The sequence below is a fragment of the Culex quinquefasciatus genome, chromosome 3, assembly GCF_015732765.1.
Source record: "Culex quinquefasciatus strain JHB chromosome 3, VPISU_Cqui_1.0_pri_paternal, whole genome shotgun sequence".
NCBI classification, from domain to species: Eukaryota; Metazoa; Arthropoda; class Insecta; order Diptera; family Culicidae; genus Culex; species Culex quinquefasciatus.
The window spans coordinates 81,273,900-81,297,737 of record NC_051863.1 but is presented as its reverse complement, the minus strand read 5'-3'; the positions used below and the strand labels follow the sequence as shown (position 1 = coordinate 81,297,737).

Genomic DNA, 23,838 nt, shown 5'->3' with positions numbered 1-23,838 from the left:
TCCGAAGGCTTGATTGTTGAGGCAATTGCAAATCTCTTTTTACACCTTAGCTTCCATCCACCCCGGGATTCGAACTGTCGACCTTTGGATTGTTAGTCCAACTGCCTACCAGCGACTCCACCGAGGCAGGACCCAGGGATCCGACGGAAGGCGTGATCAGACAAATCTCGTCTCGAAAAATGCCACCAGGACCTTCTGGGATCAAACCCAGGCCGACTGGGTGAGAGGCAATCACGCTTACCCCTAATGCACGGGTCCCGGCAACTATATCTCAGGTATTTTTTATGAGAAGTTTGCTTTATCAAAGTGTTTGGACAATGAGTTAAAAAAATCCATACTACAAAATGATACAATTTCTTAAAAACTTGCCTCTATGACCAGTTTGAGAAAGTGTAGTTTTACACATAAAATTGAAAAAAAAAACATGCAGGAATTATGTTTTTCATGACAAATAACTTTTCTAACTTTTCTTTTAAATCTAACTTCTTGTGTTTGGTTTACTTCAAACAACTCAATGTTTTTAAATATATGCAGCAAGTTTAAAAACTATGTTTGTGTTTTTAGGGCACCTCTCAAACAATACAAAGTAGTTTTCAATGATTTTTAAAGGTTTTATTATGAGTAGTTCTCTCAGATTTCAGTCATTCGATTTTTTTTTGTATTTTTTAATCCGACTGAAACTTGCTTGGTGCCTTCGGTATGCCCTGTCCAAAGAAGCCATTTTGCATCAATAGTTTGTCCATATAATGTTCCATACAAGTTTGGCAGCTGTCCATACAAAAATGATGTATGAAAATTCAAAAATCTGTTTCTTTTGAAGGAATTTTTTGATCGATTTGGTGTCTTTGGCAAAGTTGTAGGTTTCGATATGGACTACACTGAAAAAAAATGATACACGGTAAAAACTTTGGTGAGTTTAATAAAAATCATAATTTTTTTTACCGTGTATCATTTTTTTTCAGTGTAGTCCATATCCATACCTACAACTTTGCCGAAGACACCAAATCGAATTCCTTCAAAAGATACAGATTTTTGAATTTTCATACAACAGTTTAGTATGGACAGCTGCCAAATTTGTATGGAAAATTATATGGACAAACTAATGATGCAAAATGGCTTCTTTGGGCATACCGAAGGTACCAAAAAAGTTTCAGTTGAGTTAAAAAAATTTAAAAAATAAAATTCTAAAAAAAGACCCATTTCGTAGAGAATTGCTCTTATACCACATGATTTTCAGGTTTATAAATGACTTCAGTTAAAAAAAAATCATAGTAAAATCTTGATTTAAAAACAACGATAAACTAATATCACTTTACAACCATTCCAGCATTATTTTTTTATTTAACTTTCTAAAACTCAGTTCTCCATATTTCGCTACAAATTGTTATTTCATGAATACTAGGTACCTATTAAATGAATTGAAGTCAATCTTCTTGCACAAACCTAATTGAAATATTTAACGATACCATTTTGATTTTCATCTGATCATAAAAAATAATAACGTAAAACAATCTCAATTAACTTTGTCGATAAGCGGTCAATAAATTGAAATAACACCATTTTTTCCTTAAAAAGCTAACCTAAATTATAATACTTTATTTTTATTAAGCGAGTTTCTTCAGAAATAAAGTTTATAAGAAATAAGTCTTTGTATAAAAATTTCTGATCATCTGATTCATTTTATACAAACTAAACCATAAATTTGATTGAGAAAAATCATGTTGAGTTTAATTTATTATTTTTTTCAGAGCATTTAAAAAAATGGATCCAAAAAGAAGAATCACGGAATTTCCCATCAGGATTTACATTAAAAAAAGCCTTTTTCTATATTTACCTGATTGTTGTTGTGGTTGGGTTTACACGTTACGTCAAGTCAAGTCATTGTTCAGCCAAGCATGTCATCACATCATCAAGATGAAGACGTGTCATCACTTCACTCAATATAAAACCATGTCCAATTAATTTTAATTAGAAAATTTATTTAACCACTTTAACGTTGTTACATACTTTGATGCCACTTTCTTTCACAATTAGATGGGTTGTGTTCTGTTCCTTTTTTTTTTGAACCTTACTTATTTATATACATACATCGCTTACATCGACAAGTGTGAGCCAAGTGCCCTCGATTCATCTCGAGAACGTGTCTGTGTGTGTGTTCGTTACTCTCTTATTAGATCAATAATACGAGAAGGGCCAGGGGGGAAATGAAATGATCCAATTTCCTTCACGGGTCGTCTGCATACCATCAGCTTGAGAGCCTTCATGGTGAAACACCTTGTTGGGATGTGGAGCTTTTGATACTCTATATGATAGAGCTTTTCTTGTTTTTTTTTGTCTTTTTGTTCTTGCGAATTTGATACATCAATGGATATTTTCTTTCTCTTATCGTTTCACTTGAGCGTGGTTCGTGAGTTTGTATGTGTATTTTCTCTTCGGTGGTGATGGTGACGCACGGTTTTGCCTTCATCCACGTGTTCCATATGCCACGTGTGGTCCTCGATTTTGAGACTTTCGGCGTCGTCTTCGCTGGCGACATGCAGAGGCAAAAAATGCCGGTTTGTCGCGAGCTTTCCGTGAATGGGTAAAGCTGCCAAGAAGGATTTCAAAGAGTGAAATCGAGAAGGGTGAAATAGCTCCTCGCACAGGACGTCGTTGGTGTGTTTCGTCCCGAACGCGGAAGCAAACGAAACAAAAATTTGGTTAAAACCTTTGATGATTAAATGATGTTCAAATCGATCTTGACAACTTTACCCTACAGATTTACATCACCCCGAGTTTCAAGCCCAGCCATAAAAAAGAATCGTGCTGACAAATTTTTCGTTCAGTTTCCGGCATTTTGTATGATTGATTGCGACGGAGAGTTGATTTTTGGTTGTGGTCGACGCCACCAGATGTCACTGTGGTTGTGGTCGGTCCCTGCCAGCCCAAAAAGTTGCACTGAATGCAGGAAGACGCCATCGGGTCAGCACCGGAACCGGCACCGGATGTCGTCACATCCGTTATGGTCATGCTCAGATTTTCGCTGGCCGTCGTCGACTGCTGCTGTTGGCTTCTATTTCCGGGCAAATCGCCCACGATGTAGTTTGGCAGGATGAACATGGTGGTCGATATCTGGGGCACGGCATCCGGATGATTAAAAACTTTAAACGTTGGCAGGAACGTGGTGGCAGACGTTGATGGATGCTCAAAGTTGGGCGGCTGGAACAAACGGGTTGAGAAAAGAAGCAAGAAGAAAATAAAAGAGTATGAAACTTGAGCGGAAAAGTTTGTTTCTTTGGGAAGCACAACAAAAAGTTGCCGGGGAAGAAAAAGTACCGTGGGAAAAACTTTCAATTAGAACAATGGCTTTGAGAAAAATATCTCGCTCGGTAGAAAATGTTAGCTTGGGAACTTTTCTTAATAGAGCAAAACTGCAAGACGGTTACGATGGATGCATGCATTTTAAACAACCAAGCAAAAAATTACCATCGGCTCTGGAAAAGTGCGAACATGAATTTGCTTTATTTTTTTGTTTATTTGGCCTAGAAGTCAATGATTACAAAGAAACATTATAAAATGTTCATGTTAAAAACAAAATATAATAGTAGTTTATGCAACAAGTTGCAAAAAGAGGATTTTTTCAGCACGAGTCGTACATTTATCTAACAAGGTTTATCGAGTTAGATAAATACGACGAGTGATGAAAAATCAAGTTTTGCAACAAGTTCCATACAACGTTTTTTGCAATTCCGAAAAACACCCTTTGGACAGAATTATAGGACAAATGCCCATGCATTGAGTTAATGAATCGTTCAAATCAAAAAAAAATTTGAAAAGTATAACTTTTCCTAACAAGTGCTGAAAAGTTCAACTTTTCAGCATCCATTTCAGTGCTGAAAAGTAGAACTTTTCAGCATTTGTTTTGAAAAGGGTTACTATTCGATTCTGTTATTTTTGGTACAGAAAAGTAGGCTGTTTCGTCGTTCAAGAATGACAGGAAAAGTAAGTAGTTTCACGACGGAATTGCAAAAAAATACATTTTGCATCTAATATCTTATATAGCTAAATTCTGTTTAGCAAATAAACAACAGTTTTGAAATAGCCGTTTATTTTATCAATCCACTACTTTCGAAAAATAATTAACTTCTGTAAATTCATTAAACCGATTAATGAATTGGACGCACTTCCAAGAAGTTTTATTTGACCAAACCTTTATTACTCAGAAACCCTCTGTAAAAAAACATTCGTTACACGTGTAGTCATTTTCGTGTTGTCTTTGGCTTTCTACGAACACCAAATTCTTTGTGGAATAAAAGAAGAGTTGAACATTTTTCTTTAACCCACTCTTTGAAGCTTTGTGCTCATCCCAAGTACCCAAATCATTCCGAAAAGCCAATTTTCTTCTGGACTTGGCTTTCCATCTTAAAATTTCTTGGAAACATCGTGTCTCGCGGGAACATTTTCTCGACAGTTGAGAATTGCTGAGGTAGAAAAGTAAAATGATGAGAGTGGAAAAAAAAACTTTTTCCTAGCTCTGTCCGAATTCATCACCCCCGAAAGCATCAACGGAAACAGCAACTCATCACGGCGTGTATTAACGTCTGTCAAATTACCAGGCGTAAGTAAAGTTTTTGTTTTCTGTTGCTTGTCAGATGACAGCTCCAGAAATGTCCGGATTATATTTTTTTTGTTGTTTCGAGTCTGCCTTGTCACACGAGAGCAAAACAACTTCTTACAAGGCGTGTTCGTCATATACATCGCAATTAATTTGGGCCATGTTTTGGGCAGAGCCCTGCGGTACCCTGCGTGGGATTTCTCCTAATGAATTAAATATTTGCTTTTTTCGTTCTTTTCTACAGCACCTTGGGGAGAAACCAGCTTGAGATGCTGCTTAGCGTAATTGGACTTGACTTATGTGAAAAAAAAATTAAATTCTTTACTGAAGTTGTTGTCTGAACAATCTTCTTGTAGCACCGCCGCAGGGAATGATCATTTAAAACCGCCAACAGGTAAACTAATTGTTCGTGCAGAAAAATGAATTCCACGTTTGATTGATTCAGACCAACTAATCAGGCAGCGCGTGGCCGAATGGTTATGCTGTCCGCTTTGTAAGCGGATGATTCTGGGTTCGATTCCCATCTGCTGCAACCTTCCATCGGATGAGGAAGTAAAATGTCGGTCCCGGCCTTGGTTGTTAGGCCGTTAAGTCATTCCAGGTGTAGGAGTTGTCTCCATGCCATAAGTACAAACAACACACCAAACCAAGCCTACTCCGGTGGAATCGCTGGCGGCGGTTGGACTCACAATCCAAAGGTCGTCAGTTCAAACACTGGGGTGGAAGGTTCTTTGGAGTAAAAAGAGGTTTGGGTGTTCTCCCCATTCAAGCCTTCGGACTCCTAGGTTCGAGCAGAAACTTGCAATAGAGACCACAAAAGACCCGGGGGTCGTTAATGTGGATGGTTTGATTTGATTGAATCAGACATTGTAATGTTTGCTAATGCATGTCCGTTTGCGGTTGATGCTAGCCACGATGCAAATCGAGCAACCCTTTGTTGGTTTTAGCTCAATCAAAATAAAACAAAAACGGGCCCAACAATGTCATTTCCGAGCTGATCAACTATTTAGATTCCACGTGCAAGTTTGTTTCAAATGGCGGGCTTAGTTGTGAAACTGTGGGTTTTCACCCACCACACGGGACAGCGGTAATTCCCTGTGGCCAGTATACCACCATTTGTATTGAGGGTTGAGAAAAAGCAGTGTTTTGCCTTCCTCACTGAGGTAAGGCTATAATCCTGCTCTAAATATGAACTTTTTATTAAAAGCTCGAAGACCCACCTTCATATATACAGATCGACTCAGAATCGAAAACTGAACAAATGTCTGTGTGTGTGTATGTGTGTGTGTGTGTATGTATGTATGTGTTCAAAAATCTTGCCAAGTTTTCTCAGCACTGGCTGAACCGATTTTGATCGAACCAGTTGCATTCGACTTGGTTTAGGGTCCCATACATCGCTATTGAATTGTTTGAAGTTTCGATAACTAGTTCAAAAGTTATGTATAAAAATGTGTTTTCACATAAATCCGGATCTCAATTATATGCATATAAACGATGTCCGGATCCATCACCCGACCCATCGTTAGTTAGGTAATCGAGAGACCTTTCCAACGAGTCCACAACATTGAAGATCTGGCAACCCTGTCTCGAGTTATGACCACTTAAGTGATATTTATGTACTTTTTTTGAAGCCGGATCTCATTTAAATGCATGTAAACGATGTCCGGATCCATCATCCGACCCATCATTGGTTAGATAATCAAGAGACCTTTCCAACGAGTCTACAACATTGAAGATCTGGCAACCCTGTCTTGAGTTATGACCACTTAAGTGATATTTATGTACTTTTTTGAAGCCGGGTCTCACTAAAATGCATGTAAACGATGTCCGGATCCATCATCCGACCCATCGTTGGTTAGGTTATTAAGAGACCTTTCCAACGAGTCCACAACATCGAAGATCTGGCAACCCTGTCTCGAGTTATGACCACTTAAGTGATATTTATGTACTTTTTTGAAGCCGGGTCTCACTTAAATGCATGTAAACGATGTCCGGATCCATCATCCGACCCATCGTTGATTAGATAATCAAGAGACCTTTCCAACGAGTCCACAACATTGAAGATCTGGCAACCCTGTCTTGAGTTATGACCACTTAAGTGATATTTATGTACTTTTTTGAAGCCGGGTCTCACTTAAATGCATGTAAACGATGTCCGGATCCATCATCCGACCCATCGTTGGTTAGGTAATCAAGAGACCTTTCCAACGAGTCCACAACATCGAAGATTTGGCAACCCTGTCTCGAGTTATGACCACTTAAGTGATATTTATGTACTTTTTTGAAGCCGGGTCTCACTTAAATGCATGTAAACGATGTCCGGATCCATCATCCGACCCATCGTTGATTAGATAATCAAGAGACCTTTCCAACGAGTCCATAACATTGAAGATCTGGCAACCCTGTCTCGAGTTATGACCACTTAAGTGATATTTATGTACTTTTTTGAAGCCGGGTCTCACTTAAATGTATGTAAATGATGTCTGGATCCATCATCCGACCCATCGTTGATTAGATAATCAAGAGACCTTTCCAACGAGTCCACAACATTGAAGATCTGGCAACCCTGTCTCGAGTTATGACCACTTAAGTGATATTTATGTACTTTTTTGAAGCCGGGTCTCACTTAAATGCAAGTAAACGATGTCCGGATCCATCATCCGACCCATCGTTGATTAGATAATCAAGAGACCTTTCCAACGAGTCTACAGCAGTGAAGATCTGGCAACCCTGTCTCGAGTTATGACCACTTAAGTGATATTTATGTACTTTTTTCAAGCCGGATCTCACTTAAATGTATGTAAACGATGTCCAGATCCATCATCTGACCCATCGTTGGTTAGGATATTAAGAGACCTTTCCAACGAGTCCACAACATCGAAGATCTGGCAACCCTGTCTCGAGTTATGACCACTTAAGTGATATTTATGTACTTTTTTGAAGCCGGGTCTCACTTAAATGCATGTAAACGATGTCCGGATCCATCATCCGACCCATCGTTGATTAGATAATCAAGAGACCTTTCCAACGAGTCCATAACATTGAAGATCTGGCAACCCTGTCTCGAGTTATGACCACTTAAGTGATATTTATGTACTTTTTTGAAGCCGGGTCTCACTTAAATGTATGTAAATGATGTCTGGATCCATCATCCGACCCATCGTTGATTAGATAATCAAGAGACCTTTCCAACGAGTCCACAACATTGAAGATCTGGCAACCCTGTCTCGAGTTATGACCACTTAAGTGATATTTATGTACTTTTTTGAAGCCGGGTCTCACTTAAATGCAAGTAAACGATGTCCGGATCCATCATCCGACCCATCGTTGATTAGATAATCAAGAGACCTTTCCAACGAGTCTACAGCAGTGAAGATCTGGCAACCCTGTCTCGAGTTATGACCACTTAAGTGATATTTATGTACTTTTTTCAAGCCGGATCTCACTTAAATGTATGTAAACGATGTCCAGATCCATCATCTGACCCATCGTTGGTTAGGATATTAAGAGACCTTTCCAACGAGTCCACAACATCGAAGATCTGGCAACCCTGTCTCGAGTTATGACCCCTCTACTGATATTTATGTACTTTTTTGAAGCCGGATCTCACTTAAATGCATGTAAACGATGTCCGGATCCATCATCCGACCCATCGTTTGTTTGGTAATCATGAGACCTTTCCAACGAGTCCACATAATAGAAAATCTGGCAACCCTGTCTCGAGTTATGACAACTTAAGTTATATCTGTGTTCTTATTTTTCTGGACCTAAAAAAATAGCTGAAATATGTGTCCAAACAACTCATACTACCCATTGTTGGTAAAAAGTGAGGAAGGCATCAACCACACAGGTGGATTAAGTTAGTTTTTTTTTTAAATTATAAATGTGAGCAATTCTCTACCAAAACTGGAAATGAATTTAATTTGTATAATTTTATTTGGCTCAAACTTTGTGGGGGGCTTCCCAATAACCAAAAAAGCCATTCCATACCATTTTGGCAGCTGTCAATACAAAAATGGTGCGTAAATATTCGAACATCTTAATCATTTGAAGAAATATTCTTATCAATAAAATAAAAAATAAATTAACAAAAAAAAATTTAATAAATCAAGAGTAACATTTTAATATTGTATGTTTGCTCCTTTTCCAAAAAAATATTTTTAGAAATGGTCACTCATGGTCACTATTTTTAAAAATCGAAAAACTGCACAGTGGTCCAAATTGCTCGACGGTCAACAAAAATTCGTTGAGTGCGCTATCTGTGCTAACTCAATCATGAATTATAGTTTAGGTAGGTTGTGCAGTGCAAGGGTTTGCTAATAAATTATGTCCATAGATTCTCAGGATTTCAAATAAAAAAAAAGTTACTTAATCCACCCTTAGGGGGTTGGTGCCTTCCTCACATTAAGAGGGTAATGCTATCCAAAATAGATACAAAAGGGCAGACCATTCACTGTTCTATCAACTTGATTCGTTATTCATACCATCAGATTGGGTAGTCAGTTCTTCATAGTTCAGGGCACTTATGTGTTTATAACTTTTGATAGGGTTGTCAGGGTTGTTCAATCTTTTGAACTCGTTGGAAAGGTCTTTGAAATACCTTTCTAAAACTATATAACATGACGAGGTTTCTTACAAAAACCACCCTTTTTACAATCTTTCAGACTTTTGTTGAAATCGTTTTTTTAACATAGCGTTTGCAGTACTTAACTAAACTTTATAATTTTCAATAGCGACTTATGGGAACCCAAGATGAATCGAATGAGACCAAAATGGTCCAAATTGGTTCAGCCAGTGCCGGGATAACCCAGTGCAAAATTATTTGATCCACATCCCACCTAGAGGGTGACGACTCTAGAGATTTTTAATTTTCCGGGAATCGAGAGTTGGATCTGGCCATTTCCCGGAAATTCTCGGGACCCGGTAGTTTTTTGTACTATGCCAAAAGTGCCAAAAATTTAAAATGAAAAGTTATTAATTTGTTTCTTATCAAATCATTCAGTTACAATTAATTCATACTAATTCTACGAAACGTTAGTTTAAGGGGTTACATACATGTAAATCGACACCGCTCAAAGAGCAGATTCACTAAAAAGAGCGAAAGAACCACAGCTCACAAAAACCGCTATTCTTTTTTGAATTCCGGTCTTTTGAAAAAAACTGTTTCAATATGGCATGAATTTTGTTATATATATAATTTATTGAATTTCAAAAAAAAAATAGTGTTGAATTTGTTTTAGAGAATTTAAAATGCAATTTCACAAATTTCAATGCTTATAAAAGTTAATCCCAAAAGTAAATGATTTTCTAAACAAAATGAAATAAACTTTTCATTGTACAACTGAGTGTACATTTAAGTAATGCCGGAAAACAAGTTTGAGCATTTCAAATTGCATAATTTGTCAAGTATTACCAAAAATCTACTGAATATTAAAGAGATTTTGGAAAAAAATCAATCATTTTGTCCGATTAAACATTAGCGTTTATAGACTTTATCGATTTAATCAGAATGTAGAGAAGAGTTCACAAAATATTTTCTCCAAATAAAATTTCAGCATTAGTTCAATTCTTGCAGAACTCTTTCTCGCAGGAAATTCACTTAAGCGTTTACTGGTATCAACTTCAAAAATGTTCAATTCTTGCAGAAATAAACGCAATTTTAAAATTAATAGCAATTTTTCCAATTCCATTTTTTTCGGCTCAAAAAAAGCTTATTAATACTTCGATATTTTGAAAACTAATGATTGCAATACCACTGGGGATGTGTAAAATGCATTTTAAAAATATGTTTTCATTCAAATGTTTATACCATGGCTTGTTCTTCATTTATTTTTTGCGACTTTGGCTAGAGTTGAGGGTTATAAACTTCAAAAAATATTTGGTACGGCCTAATTTATAAAAGTCCAATATGAAATAACTTATAAAATCACACGATTCTTGAAAAAACCCCTTTTCATCCAAATTTTGAAAAAGAGCGAAAGAGCCGTTCAAAAGAGCGGCTAAAAAAAAGCTTATTAATACTTCGATATTTTGAAAACTAATGATTGCAATACCACTGGGGATGTGTAAAATGCATTTTAAAAATATGTTTTCATTCAAATGTTTATACCATGGCTTGTTCTTCATTTATTTTTTGCGACTTTGGCTAGAGTTGAGGGTTATAAACTTCAAAAAATATTTGGTACGGCCTTATTTATAAAAGTCCAATATGAAATAACTTATAAAATCACACGATTCTTGAAAAAACCCCTTTTCATCCAAATTTTGAAAAAGAGCGAAAGAGCCGTTCAAAAGAGCGGCTAAAAAAAAGCTTATTAATACTTCGATATTTTGAAAACTAATGATTGCAATACCACTGGGGATGTGTAAAATGCATTTTAAAAATATGTTTTCATTCAAATGTTTATACCATGGCTTGTTCTTCATTTATTTTTTGCGACTTTGGCTAGAGTTGAGGGTTATAAACTTCAAAAAATATTTGGTACGGCCTAATTTATAAAAGTCCAATATGAAATAACTTATAAAATCACACGATTCTTGAAAAAACCCCTTTTCATCCAAATTTTGAAAAAGAGCGAAAGAGCCGTTCAAAAGCGCGGCTCTTTTTAAAGAGCGAGCGAAAATAAGCGGCTCCTAAAAAAGAGCGATTTGCCCACCTCTAGTCTTGACCAAATCGGCTTTAAATTTTGGTGAAGACTCGTTAAACCGGTCCTGTGTGCATGACGAAGGCTGATTTTCAAAAAACTTATTTAAAAAAAAGAAAAAAATATTTTTGTGATTTTCATACAAAAAATCATCAGTTTTAGATTTTAGTATTTTGTAAAAAACAAAAATTTCAAAATTGGGCTTCGTCATGCACAGGTGATACTTCTTGGGAGTCTTCACTCCAAATTACAGCCTAATTGGTCCATCCCATCTAGAGATATCGTAGCACCCTTAAATCAACTCGGTGTTTGGAGAAAAACGCTCACAAAGTTTGACAGTTCGCTTTGCGCATGGCAAGATCGTGAACTTAAATCAATTCTTACTCAGTTCAGTCACGATACATCTTCATGAAACTTTCAGGAGTGATTGAAAATCATCTTTTAAGTGAATTTTATCAATTTTCTTTTATACGAAATTTTGTGTTTTTCTACATGTATGTTACCCCTTAAGTAACCTATTATTCTGAGGGACTATAGCAATCCTTTTGATTTTTTTCTGAATCTGCACATACAAAATGGTTCATTGAGCTTTTTAAAACTCAAAATTGTAATTTAAAATATTTACGAATCTTAATTCGCACTGAGTGATTTTTCAAAAGATGCGCAAACTTGAAATTAGATTTTTGTAAAAATAACTAATATAGCTAGTAGAGTGTAAAAAGAATGACTTTTTGGCTGGTTCCGGTGGGCGTACTGAGCCCAAATCCCAAATATGACCTTTATTGGACGTTACAGGAGCTGGCGCTCCGCCCTTCAATTTTGAATGGGATTTAACCAGTAAAAAAGGATTTTTTTCAAAAATGACTATTTTTAAAGCACTTTAGCCACTAATGCGTTTAACAAAAATATCACTGGCGTGTAGGCCAGATCCATGCGCATATTTTGGTACACATAACAATGAAGTTTTGAGCATCCTAGCGCTCGGTACAGGCCTTCAAAGTTTGGCATTTTTTTCGAAAAATTGGCCCCAGCAAATTCAAATGGCGCCTCGGGCGTCGCGAGGTGCGACGCATATCTTTTTTGCTGGGGCCAATGTTTTGAAAAAAATGTCAGACTTTGAAGGCCTGTACTCCCGCTCATCACCCTCTAATCCCACCAAACACACATACATTTGCTCAGAATTTGATTCTGAGTCGATATGTAAACATGAATGTAGTACTAGGAGGTCAAATTCTAGAGTTTTTTTTAAGGTCCAATAAACCCAATTTTCAATTTTTGCTTTTTGGGTGTTTTTCTTACTTACTTTACTTTACTTTTACTGCTCGTACAACCTCCGGGTCATGAGCTGTCTCCAGATGCGCTGCCACTGGACTCGGTCCTGGGCTGCTACTCTCCAATTCCGCTGCGGAACTCCCACACTTTCCAGATCTTCCTCCACTTGGTTCAACCACCGTGCACGTTGCGCCCCCCTCCGCCGCGTTCCAGCCGGCTCCGAATTAAACACCAACTTCACCGGATTGATAGTCTGGTTCGGTTGGCGCGCATCCAGCGCGTCCGGCATTCTTGCGACGTGTCCGGCCCACCGGATTCGGCCAGCCTTGGCGACCTTCCGAATACTTGGCTTGCCGTAGAGTTGCGCCAGCTCGTGGTTCATCCTTCTCCTCCATACAGTGTTCTCACGCACGCCGCCAAAGATCGTCCTAAGCACTCGTCGCTCGAAAACTTCAAGCGCTTGCAGGTCCTCCTCGAGCATCGTCCACGTCTCGTGCCCGTAGAGGACGACGGGTCTTATCAGCGTTTCGTACATGGTACACTTTGTACGCCGGGAAAGGTGACCAGACCGTAAGGTCTTGTGAAGTCCGTAGTAGGCACGACTACCGGTGATGATGCGCCTCCGAATTTCTCTGCTGCAGTTGTTGTCCGACGTAACCAACGATCCGAGGTACACAAACTCCTCCACAACCTCGAACTCGTCGCCGTCGATCGTCACGCTCGGTCCTATGCGAGTCCTAAGGGACTCGGTTCCTCCTGCCAGCAGATACTTCGTCTTCGCAACGTTCACCTTCAATCCAACCTTATCCGCTTCCCGCTTCAATTCGGTGTACCGCCTGGCCACCTCCTCGAACGTTCTGCCGACAATGTCCATGTCGTCGGCATAGCAGATGAACTGGCTGGATCGGTTGATAATCGTGCCCCGCATGTTGAAGCCCGCCCGCCTCATAACACCTTCAAGCCCAATGTTGAAACAGAGGCCGGAGATACCGTCGCCTTGTCGCAGTCCCTTGCGCGATTCGATCGGGTCGGACATCGCTCCCGAAATCTTCACGCTGCACCGCGCCCCGTCCATCGTCGATTTCACCAGTCTGATCAGCTTCCCGGGAAAGCCGTTCTCGTACATGATCTTCCATAGCTCTTCGCGATCGACCGAGTCGTACGCGGCTTTGAAATCGATGAATAGGTGGTGCGTCGGGATCTGGTACTCGCGACACTTTTGGAGGATTTGGCGTAGCAAAAAGATTTGGTCCGTCGTCGATTTCCCCTCCACAAAACCGGCTTGGTACGTCCCAACGAAATCCTTTGCTCGCTCCGACAGACGACAGAAAATGATCTGAGACAGCACTTTGTAGGCCGCGTTGAGAATAGTGATAGCTCGATAGTTCTCACATTCCAACTTGTCCCCCTTCTTGTAGATCGGGCATATTACTCCCTCTTTCCACTCCTCCGGTAGCTGTTCTGTGTCCCAGACCTTGACTATCAGCCGGTGTAGACAGGCTGCCAGCTTGTCCGGGCCCATCTTGATGAGTTCAGCACCGATACCATCCTTACCCGCTGCTTAGTTGTTCTTCAGCTTCTTGATGGCATCCTTAACCTCCCTCATCGTGGGTGCTGGCTCGTCCTCGTCGTCCACCATACCGCTGACGTCGTTTCCCCCGTCGCCCTGGTACTCCGCCTCTGGGCCGTTCAGGTGCTCGTCGAAGTGCTGCTTCCACCTTTCGATCACCTCACGCTCGTCCGTCAAGATTCCCCGTCCTTATCCCGGCACATTTCGGCTCGCGGCATGAAGCCAGTCCGGGATTGACTGAGTTTCTTGTAGAACTTGCGCGTTTCGTTGGAGCGATACAGCTGATCCATGTCCTGGCACTCCAACTCTTCCAAGCGGCGCTTCTTATCCCGGAAGAGATGGGTTTGCTGTCTTCGCAACTGTTTGTACGACTCCTTGTTCCCACGGGTGTTGTGCAGCAGCCACTTGTCCCGCGCTGCTTTCTTCTCGTCCCAAATCGCCTGACATTCCTCGTCGAACCAGCCGTTCCGTCGAACTCGGTCCACGTACCCGATGGCGCTCGATGCCGCTGCGTTGATGGCTGCTTCCATATGGCTCCAGCAGGCCTCCAGAGGGGCTTCGTCGAGCTCACCCTCGTCAGGCAACGCAGCTTCGAGTTCCCGCGCGTACTGGGTAGCGACCTCATGGTCCTTGAGTCGCTCCAGGTTATACCGCTGCGGGCGACGGTACCGGATCTTGTTGACCTCGGACAGGCGTTGGCGCAGCTTTGCCACCACCAGGTAGTGGTCCGAGTCGATGTCCGCGCCACGGTAGGTTCTGACGTCGATTATGTTCGAGAAGTGCCGACCATCGATGAGAACATGGTCGATTTGCGTCTCCGTGTCGTTTGGTGATCTCCAGGTGTACTTGTATAGGGAGGTGTGCTGGAAGAAGGTACTACGTATGGCCATGTTTCGGGAGGTAGCGAAATCGATGAGTCGTAGGCCGTTCTCGTTCGTCTGCTGGTGAGCGCTAAACCTCCCAATAACCGGTCTAAACTCCTCCTCCTGGCCGACTTGAGCGTTTAAGTCGCCGATGACAATCTTGACGTCGTGTTTTGGACACTTCCTGTACTCGCGGTCAAGAAGCTCGTAGAAAGCGTCCTTGTCATCGGCGTCGCTTCCCATGTGCGGGCTGTGCACGTTGATGATGCTCAGATTGAAGAATCGGCCCTTGATTCTCAACCGGCACATTCTGTCGTTGACTGGCCACCACCCAATCACGCGCTTCGACATTTCGCCCAGCACTATAAAAGCTGTCCCCAGCTCGTGTGTATTGCCGCCGCTCCAATACATAGTGTAGTCACCGTACTCCCGGTGGTCCTTCCCCGTCCAGCACACCTCCTGCAGCGCCACGACTTCGAGACCGCGGACCCGCAATTCGTTGGAAAGAATGCGGTCGCTCCCATCGAAGTTGAGAGACCTGCAGTTCCACGTCCCGAGTTTCCAATCCCTGGATCCCCGAAAATCGGGTCGGCGATTGGATCGGCTCGCATCTGGAGCTCTCTGCACTACTGTTTTACGGCGGGTGCGTGTAGCCATCACCAACCCCCTGTCTCGCCGGAGGACCGTCGTACCAGGACTGTTTAGAGTCCCACCCTGGCACTGGGACTGTTAATCAGCCGCCCCTAACCTGGGGAACAGACGCTGTTTCGAGCCGCCCCTAACCTGGGGAACAGCCGCTCGAGGGGGGGGGGTCTGAACTCTATCCGCTGTAAGCCGCCCCTAACATGGAGAACAGACGCTTACCTCGACTATGGAGCCAGACACCAGTTTCTTCGAGCCGCCCCTAACCTGGGGAACAGACGCTCGAAGGAGGGGGGGGGTCGCTCACCTCTTCAGAGCCGCCCCTAACCTGGGAACAGCCGCTCACGGGGAAAGGGAGTCGAAACCCCACGTTGTTTTGGGCCGCCCCTAACCTGGGGTACAGCCGCCCAAAAACAGGATGCGGAGGGGGGGGGGGCTTTGGTGCACGTACGCAACGGTCACTTGCGTTCACTTTCCCTTTAATTTTCTTTTTAATTTTTACAATAAAAAACTTTTTGCCGGTTTTTTTTGTCGCACTACTATTTCACTCCGACCCACTGTGCGCCTTCCAAAACTCTTCCACACTTCCAAGCAACACCACACGCAGACCGTTCGTGACAACGACGGTACGATCACACAACACTACCGCGATGCGAAGGAACGAAGACGACGACGACGACGACGAGCTTCTTGTTGCCGGGGAGCGCTTTATTGTTCACTTGTTTGGCCAGATCTGAACCGCAAGATCGACCAATTTTTTCGTGCGAAATATTGGCGATTTCGCGATCGCTGGACGCGGATTTTGTTTTGCACCGCTTCACTACAGGTTCCAACACCTGCTGACGGGAACTTCACGTCGCGGTAAACCGGATAACCACGGATTCGCGAGTAAATTCGACGGACCGGCCGAAGTACAACACCGCGTTAGTACGCACGCACAGTACGTGTTTTTCGAACCGCCGTGAATCAGGGGTATTCAAAAACACCCAAAAAGCAAAAATTGAAAATTTGGTTTATAGGACCTTTTCAAATAAAAAAAAAACTGGAAAAAAGAATTTCGTTTTTCGAGTGATTTTATAGCCTTTCCTCAGTAAGGTGAAGAAGGCAAAAACACTCGTCTGCATCTCAATAGCTTTTACAAAGGCTCACTTCTCTATTTTCTATTCATAGTATAATTTTAGAATAGCACCTATGTACATGAGCTTTGTTCCGTGGAATGCTTGGCCCGTGGCCACAGTCTATATTGCAGCATCGTCATGTTCGTCCTATCTTTTCACATACTGACAAATGTTGCATGGCGTATTGCATCAATGCATCCAGTTTGAAGGTACTGGTTGTATATCTTTAGTTTCAATCGAGATTAGTATTTTAATGAATGCTGCATGAACTGAATTCAGCCGAAAATGTATGTGCAACGAAATATCACAATCACGACGTAATGGAACGAAAACTGAATGTGCCTGAATTTTGCCTAGCAACGAGTCAGGATGTGGCTATGAACCTACCTTCATTTTAACCGCCACGGGAATGGTCTCCGCGACGCACTCTACCAAATCAAAGTCCTCGTTCGACGGGACGATGCTGTTGGTGTTGGACTGGGGGTCGCTCGATTCCGAATGCTTGATACAGGCGCTGTCCGCCGTCGACGGCAGTAATCTCATTTTGTAAGCCACCAGGGCCCCAATCGACAGACAGCAGCTGAAGAATATTATAACGACGATGATTACGAGCAGCCGGCTATCGATCGTGGATCCAGCGGTTGCCGAGGTCGTTGCTGGGGAAGAGATAACCATTTCTGGCAATATTAGTAATATGGTTTGGGGAATGAATATTTTATGATTGATTGCAGGCAATAATCACCAATTAAGGCTTACCTTCCTTGCTTTGTGTGAGAATGTTCTCGGCTTTGACCGTGGCTTCCATCTCGTCGGAGAATTTATGACTCATCTGGCCACCGGGCGAGGAATCGTCCACCTGATTGGGAGCGGGAGTGAATTCATCATCGTACAGCTCGTTGAGCTCAAATTGCTGGTCCAATTCATCATCCTCCAGGGGGGTGATGTAACGATCTCTAAACACATTCCTCGCAACTGGCCAGCAACCCAGAGGAATGGGGAGTTCCGGATAGCATGTGAGAAGAATAATGAAAAAGGACCAAAGAAAACAACGGAAAAGTACCCCATTAATGGCATAATGGAGCTTAGAGCACCATGAGGCTGTGGGAAAATTACCACATGCGTAAACAACTTTGAGTGAAACGCGAACATTGTCCGGGCAGGGCTGACCAAAGGTGGACCCCTCGACGGCCACCGTGCACTTGCGTCTTCCTGGCAGATCTCGGTCAGCGTGAGACTCGTGTGGGCCGACAGGCAAGCTGTGAAGTCAGAGTCGGAAGGAGAGAAGAACGAACGAACGGGGTCGTCAGAGCAATTTCAAGCCATCGAGCGCCCAATTATGTCTTGTTTACTTACTTTCCTCCTTGGACCCGCCCGGTTGCGTACAGTGGGAACTCTCGTAGGCCGTCCGGCCATAGCTGGCACTGTAGATGGCAATCCTGGTATACCGGCCACATGCCAACCGTATCACGTCCTTCTCGCATGCAATCAGACTCCGGAACTCGACTATTCCCAAAAGAATGGCAAGAAAAAGGAGTAAAACGAACAAAACATTTCTTTTAATGAATAAATCAATTTGGGCGATTTGGGCGCAGGAAATTGGAGGAAATTGCTTACATGGTCTGCATTTGTGGCTCACTTCCACCAGCTTGTGGATGCCGGGACATGGAGCAGTGTCGAAGGCCTTCGGCGTGGCCCGGACGGTACATTTGCGCTTCTTCTGGCAGGCTTCGACGACGATTTGCAGGATGGAATACTGAAATTAATTCAATTAGCAAGTGTTCTTGTTCGTGTGCACCCATCCGCCCCACAAAATTGTCCCTGGTCAAAAAGAGCACCGAAGTTAATTATCGAAGATACATTACTCGCAAACTGCTGTTTCGACATCAAAGAGAGTTCTTTTTCTGAATCGTTTGATCTGAAGTCAATAATTACCTAATTATGAACCTTGCTCATTTTAAAAAGAACAGTTGTGTAATTTCTAGCCAAAGCAACTGATTTTGTCGTTTTCACGAATGGCTTGATGCAAATTTAATTAATAGTTTTTGTTTGTTTAATTATTTGATTGTTTGGAAGCGTGGGGCTATTAGTCCAAAGAATGACTACAAAACACGGTTACTTGCTCTTGAAATGTACAGTTAGCAATTATCGCATTCTTGCGAAAAAGATTCCAATCGCATGTTTTCTCTCTAACGAGCAAACAGCATTTTTTTCCATCCAGGTTGAGGAAAAGTCACAGGCAAAATGTGTCGACTCGAGTACGTACTTGTCAAGCACAGAAACATGTCGTCCTGGTTGTGTAATTGGATGCCAGTAGATGTCTGTGGGGAAGTCTGCAGCAAGCAAAGCGCAATTCAGGTTAGAAAGCTTCCAATAGTCTTGGTATGGATCGGCATGAGAGTCCACTGCTGCAGCGGTGTATTGGAGGTATGCCTTTCTGTTTTGATGATTTTATCCGAAGAAAATGGAGTACAAGAACGACATACCAATCTAAACTCAAAATTGGATAGCTTTAGGCTTCAACTGTGAAACTGATTTTTAGAATTGTTCAATTGGGTATATTGTAACTTCTTTATATTTCTGTTGTTGTTGATTCTCATCCTCAAATGATCTCTGTTTTGCGTATCAAAGTATTAAAATAATGAAACTAAGAATCTAGATACCAACCATTTCATTTTGCAAAAATAAAGTCTATAAAATGACATAAAATGACGATGACATTATGGTACCCATCAACCAGAACTTTCTGATACACAGATATAACAAATTTTAACTAAATCAAAAATTAGATTAATGCAGGATTAGATCCGTAAATATGACAATATTTGCTAAAAAAAAAGCAACTTCTTTTGTTAATGTGCACTTATGTGAGTTCAAAGGTACAATGCTCTCGAAATCAACATTTACTGAAATAAATGAAGAAAAAAAAAAATAAATAGTTCGCTTTACAGCAATGCCTTGGTGTTATCGAATGCGAGATTCCTACTCAAAACTAGGTGTACGAAGTCTTGATTGTAGAGGCAATTGTATACCTCCTTTTCCAACTGCCTACCAGCGACTTTACCGAAACAGGACCCAGGAGGGCGACTCCTACACATGGACCGAGCTAACGACCTATCCTCTGGGGTTAGAATGTTAAAAACCTCAGTTTTCAAACCAAAATATTTAAATCTTACCATTTTTTCAATTTTAATAACAAATATGATTTAGATCCGCTACGAGCCAACACTCGCCCTTGCAAGGACATTTTGATGTAAATTATTAAATTCTAACATTCAAAATAAATGTCTCGTGAACTAAAAATCGAAACAAAATTGGTAAACCTATGCAAAATTTTCTCAGGAACAAGACGGTGAGGTCAAAACATTAATTGAATTATGCGCATTGTCTCTTTATTAAAACGAGTTTTCAGCGCACTTATTCTACAAAGAGTTAAAAATTTAGATGATTTTCTTTCAGCGACTAAGAGAAAACGATTGTACCTTGTTTTACCCATAGCCTAGACACTTGAGTCTAATATTTCCAAAATTATTCAAATTGAAATTGAAAGTTTTAGGTGCAGTTAGCACAGGAAGCCGGAACCCTGAACCACAGGGTTTTTGTGCCTGAACTTACAAAAATAAATGAGCTTATTTTGATTTCATTGGGAAATATTTTTCTTTTACTGTACTACCACAGGTCAGGAGCAAAAGTTATAATAATGGTTCTCAAATTATGCAAGCACGACCCTTATTTATCACAGCTAATGAACTATACAGAAAGAGCTTCGGAAAATGAATCACCTAAGGGTTGAGCTTTTTTTTCTACCTCATGGCTATCACATTTTTTTCCAGAGAAGACCAGCCCAGCCCAGAGCTGGACATCAGAATCGCCGATGCTCTATCGAAATATATCGACGGTTCAGCATCAATGCCGGTGGTCCCCGGGGACCTTGTACAACGGAATGACACGGCAGCTTGCAAAACAAGGTGAAAAAGGTCATTGGGAAAATGGAACCGGGTGAATCCGTAGCGGAGTTTAACATAAATCAACCGGACAAATATATATATCTGCCATGGTACGGTTCCTCGGTGGAGCCCTGGGCACAATAAATCTTGGCAGAAGAAAAATAGGGTTTTTTTTCCCGAGTAATGTCGCCGAACAGAGCCAAAATGTTACATCTCTACTAGCGACCTTTTTCTGTCGCCAATTCTCCGTTCCACGCAACACTGACAATGGAGTTGCATGTTTTATTGCGTTGTACATTTTTCATTGTTTCTTTCAAGCTTGCACCTGCTGACACAAAAAGAGATATCTACAGTACATTCATGCAAATAACTTTTTAAATTTCCATTGGAAATGGACTTTCGCATGTAATAATGCAATGACAATGTTAGACTTTGCCGGGATCATGAATGCACTGTAGATATCTCTTTTTGTGTCAGCAGCGTGGTTGCCTCTCACCCAGTCGGCTTTGGTTCGATCCCAGACGGTCCCGGTGGCATTTTTCGAGACGAGATTTGTCTGACCACGCCTTCCGTCGGATGGGGAAGTAAATGTTGGCCCCGGTCTAACCTAAAGGGTTAGTTCGATAGCTCAGTCCAGGTGTAGGAATCGTCTCCCTGGGTCCTGCCTCGGTGAAGTCGCTGGAAAGCAGTTGGACTAATAATCCAAAGGTCGTCAGTTCGAATCCCGGGGTGGATGGAAGCTAAGGTGTAAAAAGAGGTCGTTTGAAGAATTCGACGACGTTTTTTCCGCAAGGTTCGCTGTTGTTCCAGCGGTGTTCGGAATGACAGCCCCCATACAGTTTGAGCAGTTTTTAAGGAAAAATCGCGTTTATGATGAAAAATCAAGCATTTTCAGAAAAGTGGGGTATTGCAAAGTGTGGCAATTTCGCTAACGATCATAATGCGTGGTGATTTGTAGTGATTAATTGTAACTGGAATTTTATTAAAACGATTTTTCTAAAAAGATGATCGATATTTTGGATAACTTGAATTAAATGTTGCAAAAGTTAAAAGTAATGATGAAATGTTATGTAAAAGTGTTTAAACTTTACTTCTCTTCCCCTTTGACCAAAGAATTGACCTTAAAAATGCATTTTGGTGATTTTTTTGGAATTTTTTGGAAAAATTCGAATAACTGGCAATTTTTTGAGAAAATTATTGTTATTATGCTGTAATATGACTCTAATATTTTGTTCTATCAATAATACACACATAAGGAGCATTATCAATCAAATAAATCATATTTAAATCAATTTTTTAAAAGATCTTTTTGGTAAATTTGAGGAAAAAACATGAAAAATTAACTCAGCCCCTATGATTTTTACATCATTCGATTCGTTTATGCGATTGCCACACTTTACTACGACTTTCATCGACGTTAAAAAATATTTGAAGGAAATAAAAATCAAAAACTGCAAAAAAAATAATATTTCCAAGCACGCTGTCATTCCGAACATCGTTGCGTAGTGCTTCTACTCGCCACCAGGATGCGTGCACGTTTCTGTCGAATCTCTTAATTCGCGATCAAAAGCTCAAAAATTCCGACAGGTGGCGCAAAGCATCGAAGAATGACGATTCAAATTTTCGCTGTTCGGTTACATAGGAATGCAAACTTAAAATTGAATTTACAGCTCATAGAACAACTTTTGAGAAAAAATTCAAGTAGTACGATTGTTAACTCTTTGCCCTCTATAAATTAACGCAATTAAAAAAAATTGAAAAAAAAATAATTTTGAAAAATAATATTGTTTAAAATGATAGAGCATCAAAAGTTAACAAAGTATCAGCTCGAATTTTTGCTTAAAAGTTGTTCTCAACGCTGGAATTTAGCAAAACAGAATTCGCATACATAACCTCAAAGGGCGGAAATTTCAATCGACATTCTTCGCTCTGTTCTGCTACTCAACACTAGGTGTCGCATGTCGTTTGGCTCTTGAACGGCAATTGCCTCAACAATTAATCCTTCGGACACCTAGTTTCGAGTAGGAATCTCACAATCGAGAATGCCAAGGCAATGCTGTAGAGCGAATAATTTGTTGTTTATTTTTATTCGCACATATTCTTAATCAGAAAGGTGAAACAACTTTCTACGAACTTTCTACGATTAAATTTCCCCTGGGTCATCCTGATAGATAATATTTTGCTTCACCATACCGTGTCCTAAAACGCATGTCAAAATTTCGTTCTTTAGGGATGTTTGACATTGATTTTCATCAAATGTAATCTTTCGATGCTCATTCCGACATTCCTATCCAGTGATCCCCGTGCACCGCGTTCAACCGCGTTCTCTGTTTTCTGTACTCGGTCAAACACCAGCACCGCGTGTGCACGCGTACAAGCAAACCTAAACTCTGCCGTGTACAGTCTGTACGCGCACACGAACCTCGAGTTTAAAACCGAACCTTGCACCCCGGGTACAAACCCCGTACAAGCTGACGACGCAGAAAAGAGACAAAAATAGTTCCCTCACGCTCCCTCTGCTGTAAAGCGGTGTTTCATTCTCCGCTGCAGTCACACTACAGTGTTTGCCACAGAGAGAGTGAGAAGCAGTCATTTTTTCGTCTCTTTACACGCTCTTCGCTCGCACGGCGTTGTACCCGAGGTGTGCACCCCGTGTTTACACCGCGTGTAAACTTGAGTGCGCCGTGCGGGGAGAACTCGAACATGGCAGCCTGGTGTGTTTGAGGTTCATCTGCACTGAAAACTTGTACGGCGTGTACGGCGTGCGCGCGTTTCGGGAAGACTGTTCCTATCACGTTTTATGTGAGTAGCTTACCTGTAGCACATAGTTCTGTGTACACTTGCTTTTCGTCCTGTCTGGAAGGACTGAATCGTTGAAACCAACCTCCATTAGTGAAAATGTCATGTTGCCCAGGATAAAAGGCATGTCGGCGGTCAGCGTGGTCGCCTCAAAAGGATACCGACCCTCGCCAGAGGCCGTGAAGGAACATTGCAGCGAGGAGTTGGCGCCGTCCTCTGAAAGTGCAAACATAAAAAAAGAGTGCAAAACGCGTTACAACGTCAGGCGGACAGCATGATTAATCTCTTTGGGGGAAACAAAAATCCAATTTAACGCTGACAGCTCGTTCAAAGTTTTATCATGCGAAAAATTTAATAAGCTAAATTCTTCAGTCACTCAACGCCGGGCCAAA

General features: G+C 41.4%; 1 protein-coding gene across 1 annotated transcript in view; it reads right to left on the bottom strand.

Annotated features, from left to right (window-relative positions):
• Positions 1-1,961: 1,961 nt before the first annotated feature.
• LOC6043583 overlaps positions 1,962-23,838 on the bottom strand; it is a 34,277-nt gene continuing 12,400 nt past the window's right edge. Inside the window, 8 exon segments of the mRNA XM_038263125.1 lie at positions 1,962-3,198; positions 17,091-17,359; positions 17,460-17,675; positions 17,817-17,915; positions 17,918-17,959; positions 18,057-18,206; positions 18,318-18,456; positions 23,463-23,662. Coding sequence (XP_038119053.1) covers positions 2,761-3,198; positions 17,091-17,359; positions 17,460-17,675; positions 17,817-17,915; positions 17,918-17,959; positions 18,057-18,206; positions 18,318-18,456; positions 23,463-23,662 — 1,553 coding nt within the window. The 3' untranslated portion in view covers positions 1,962-2,760.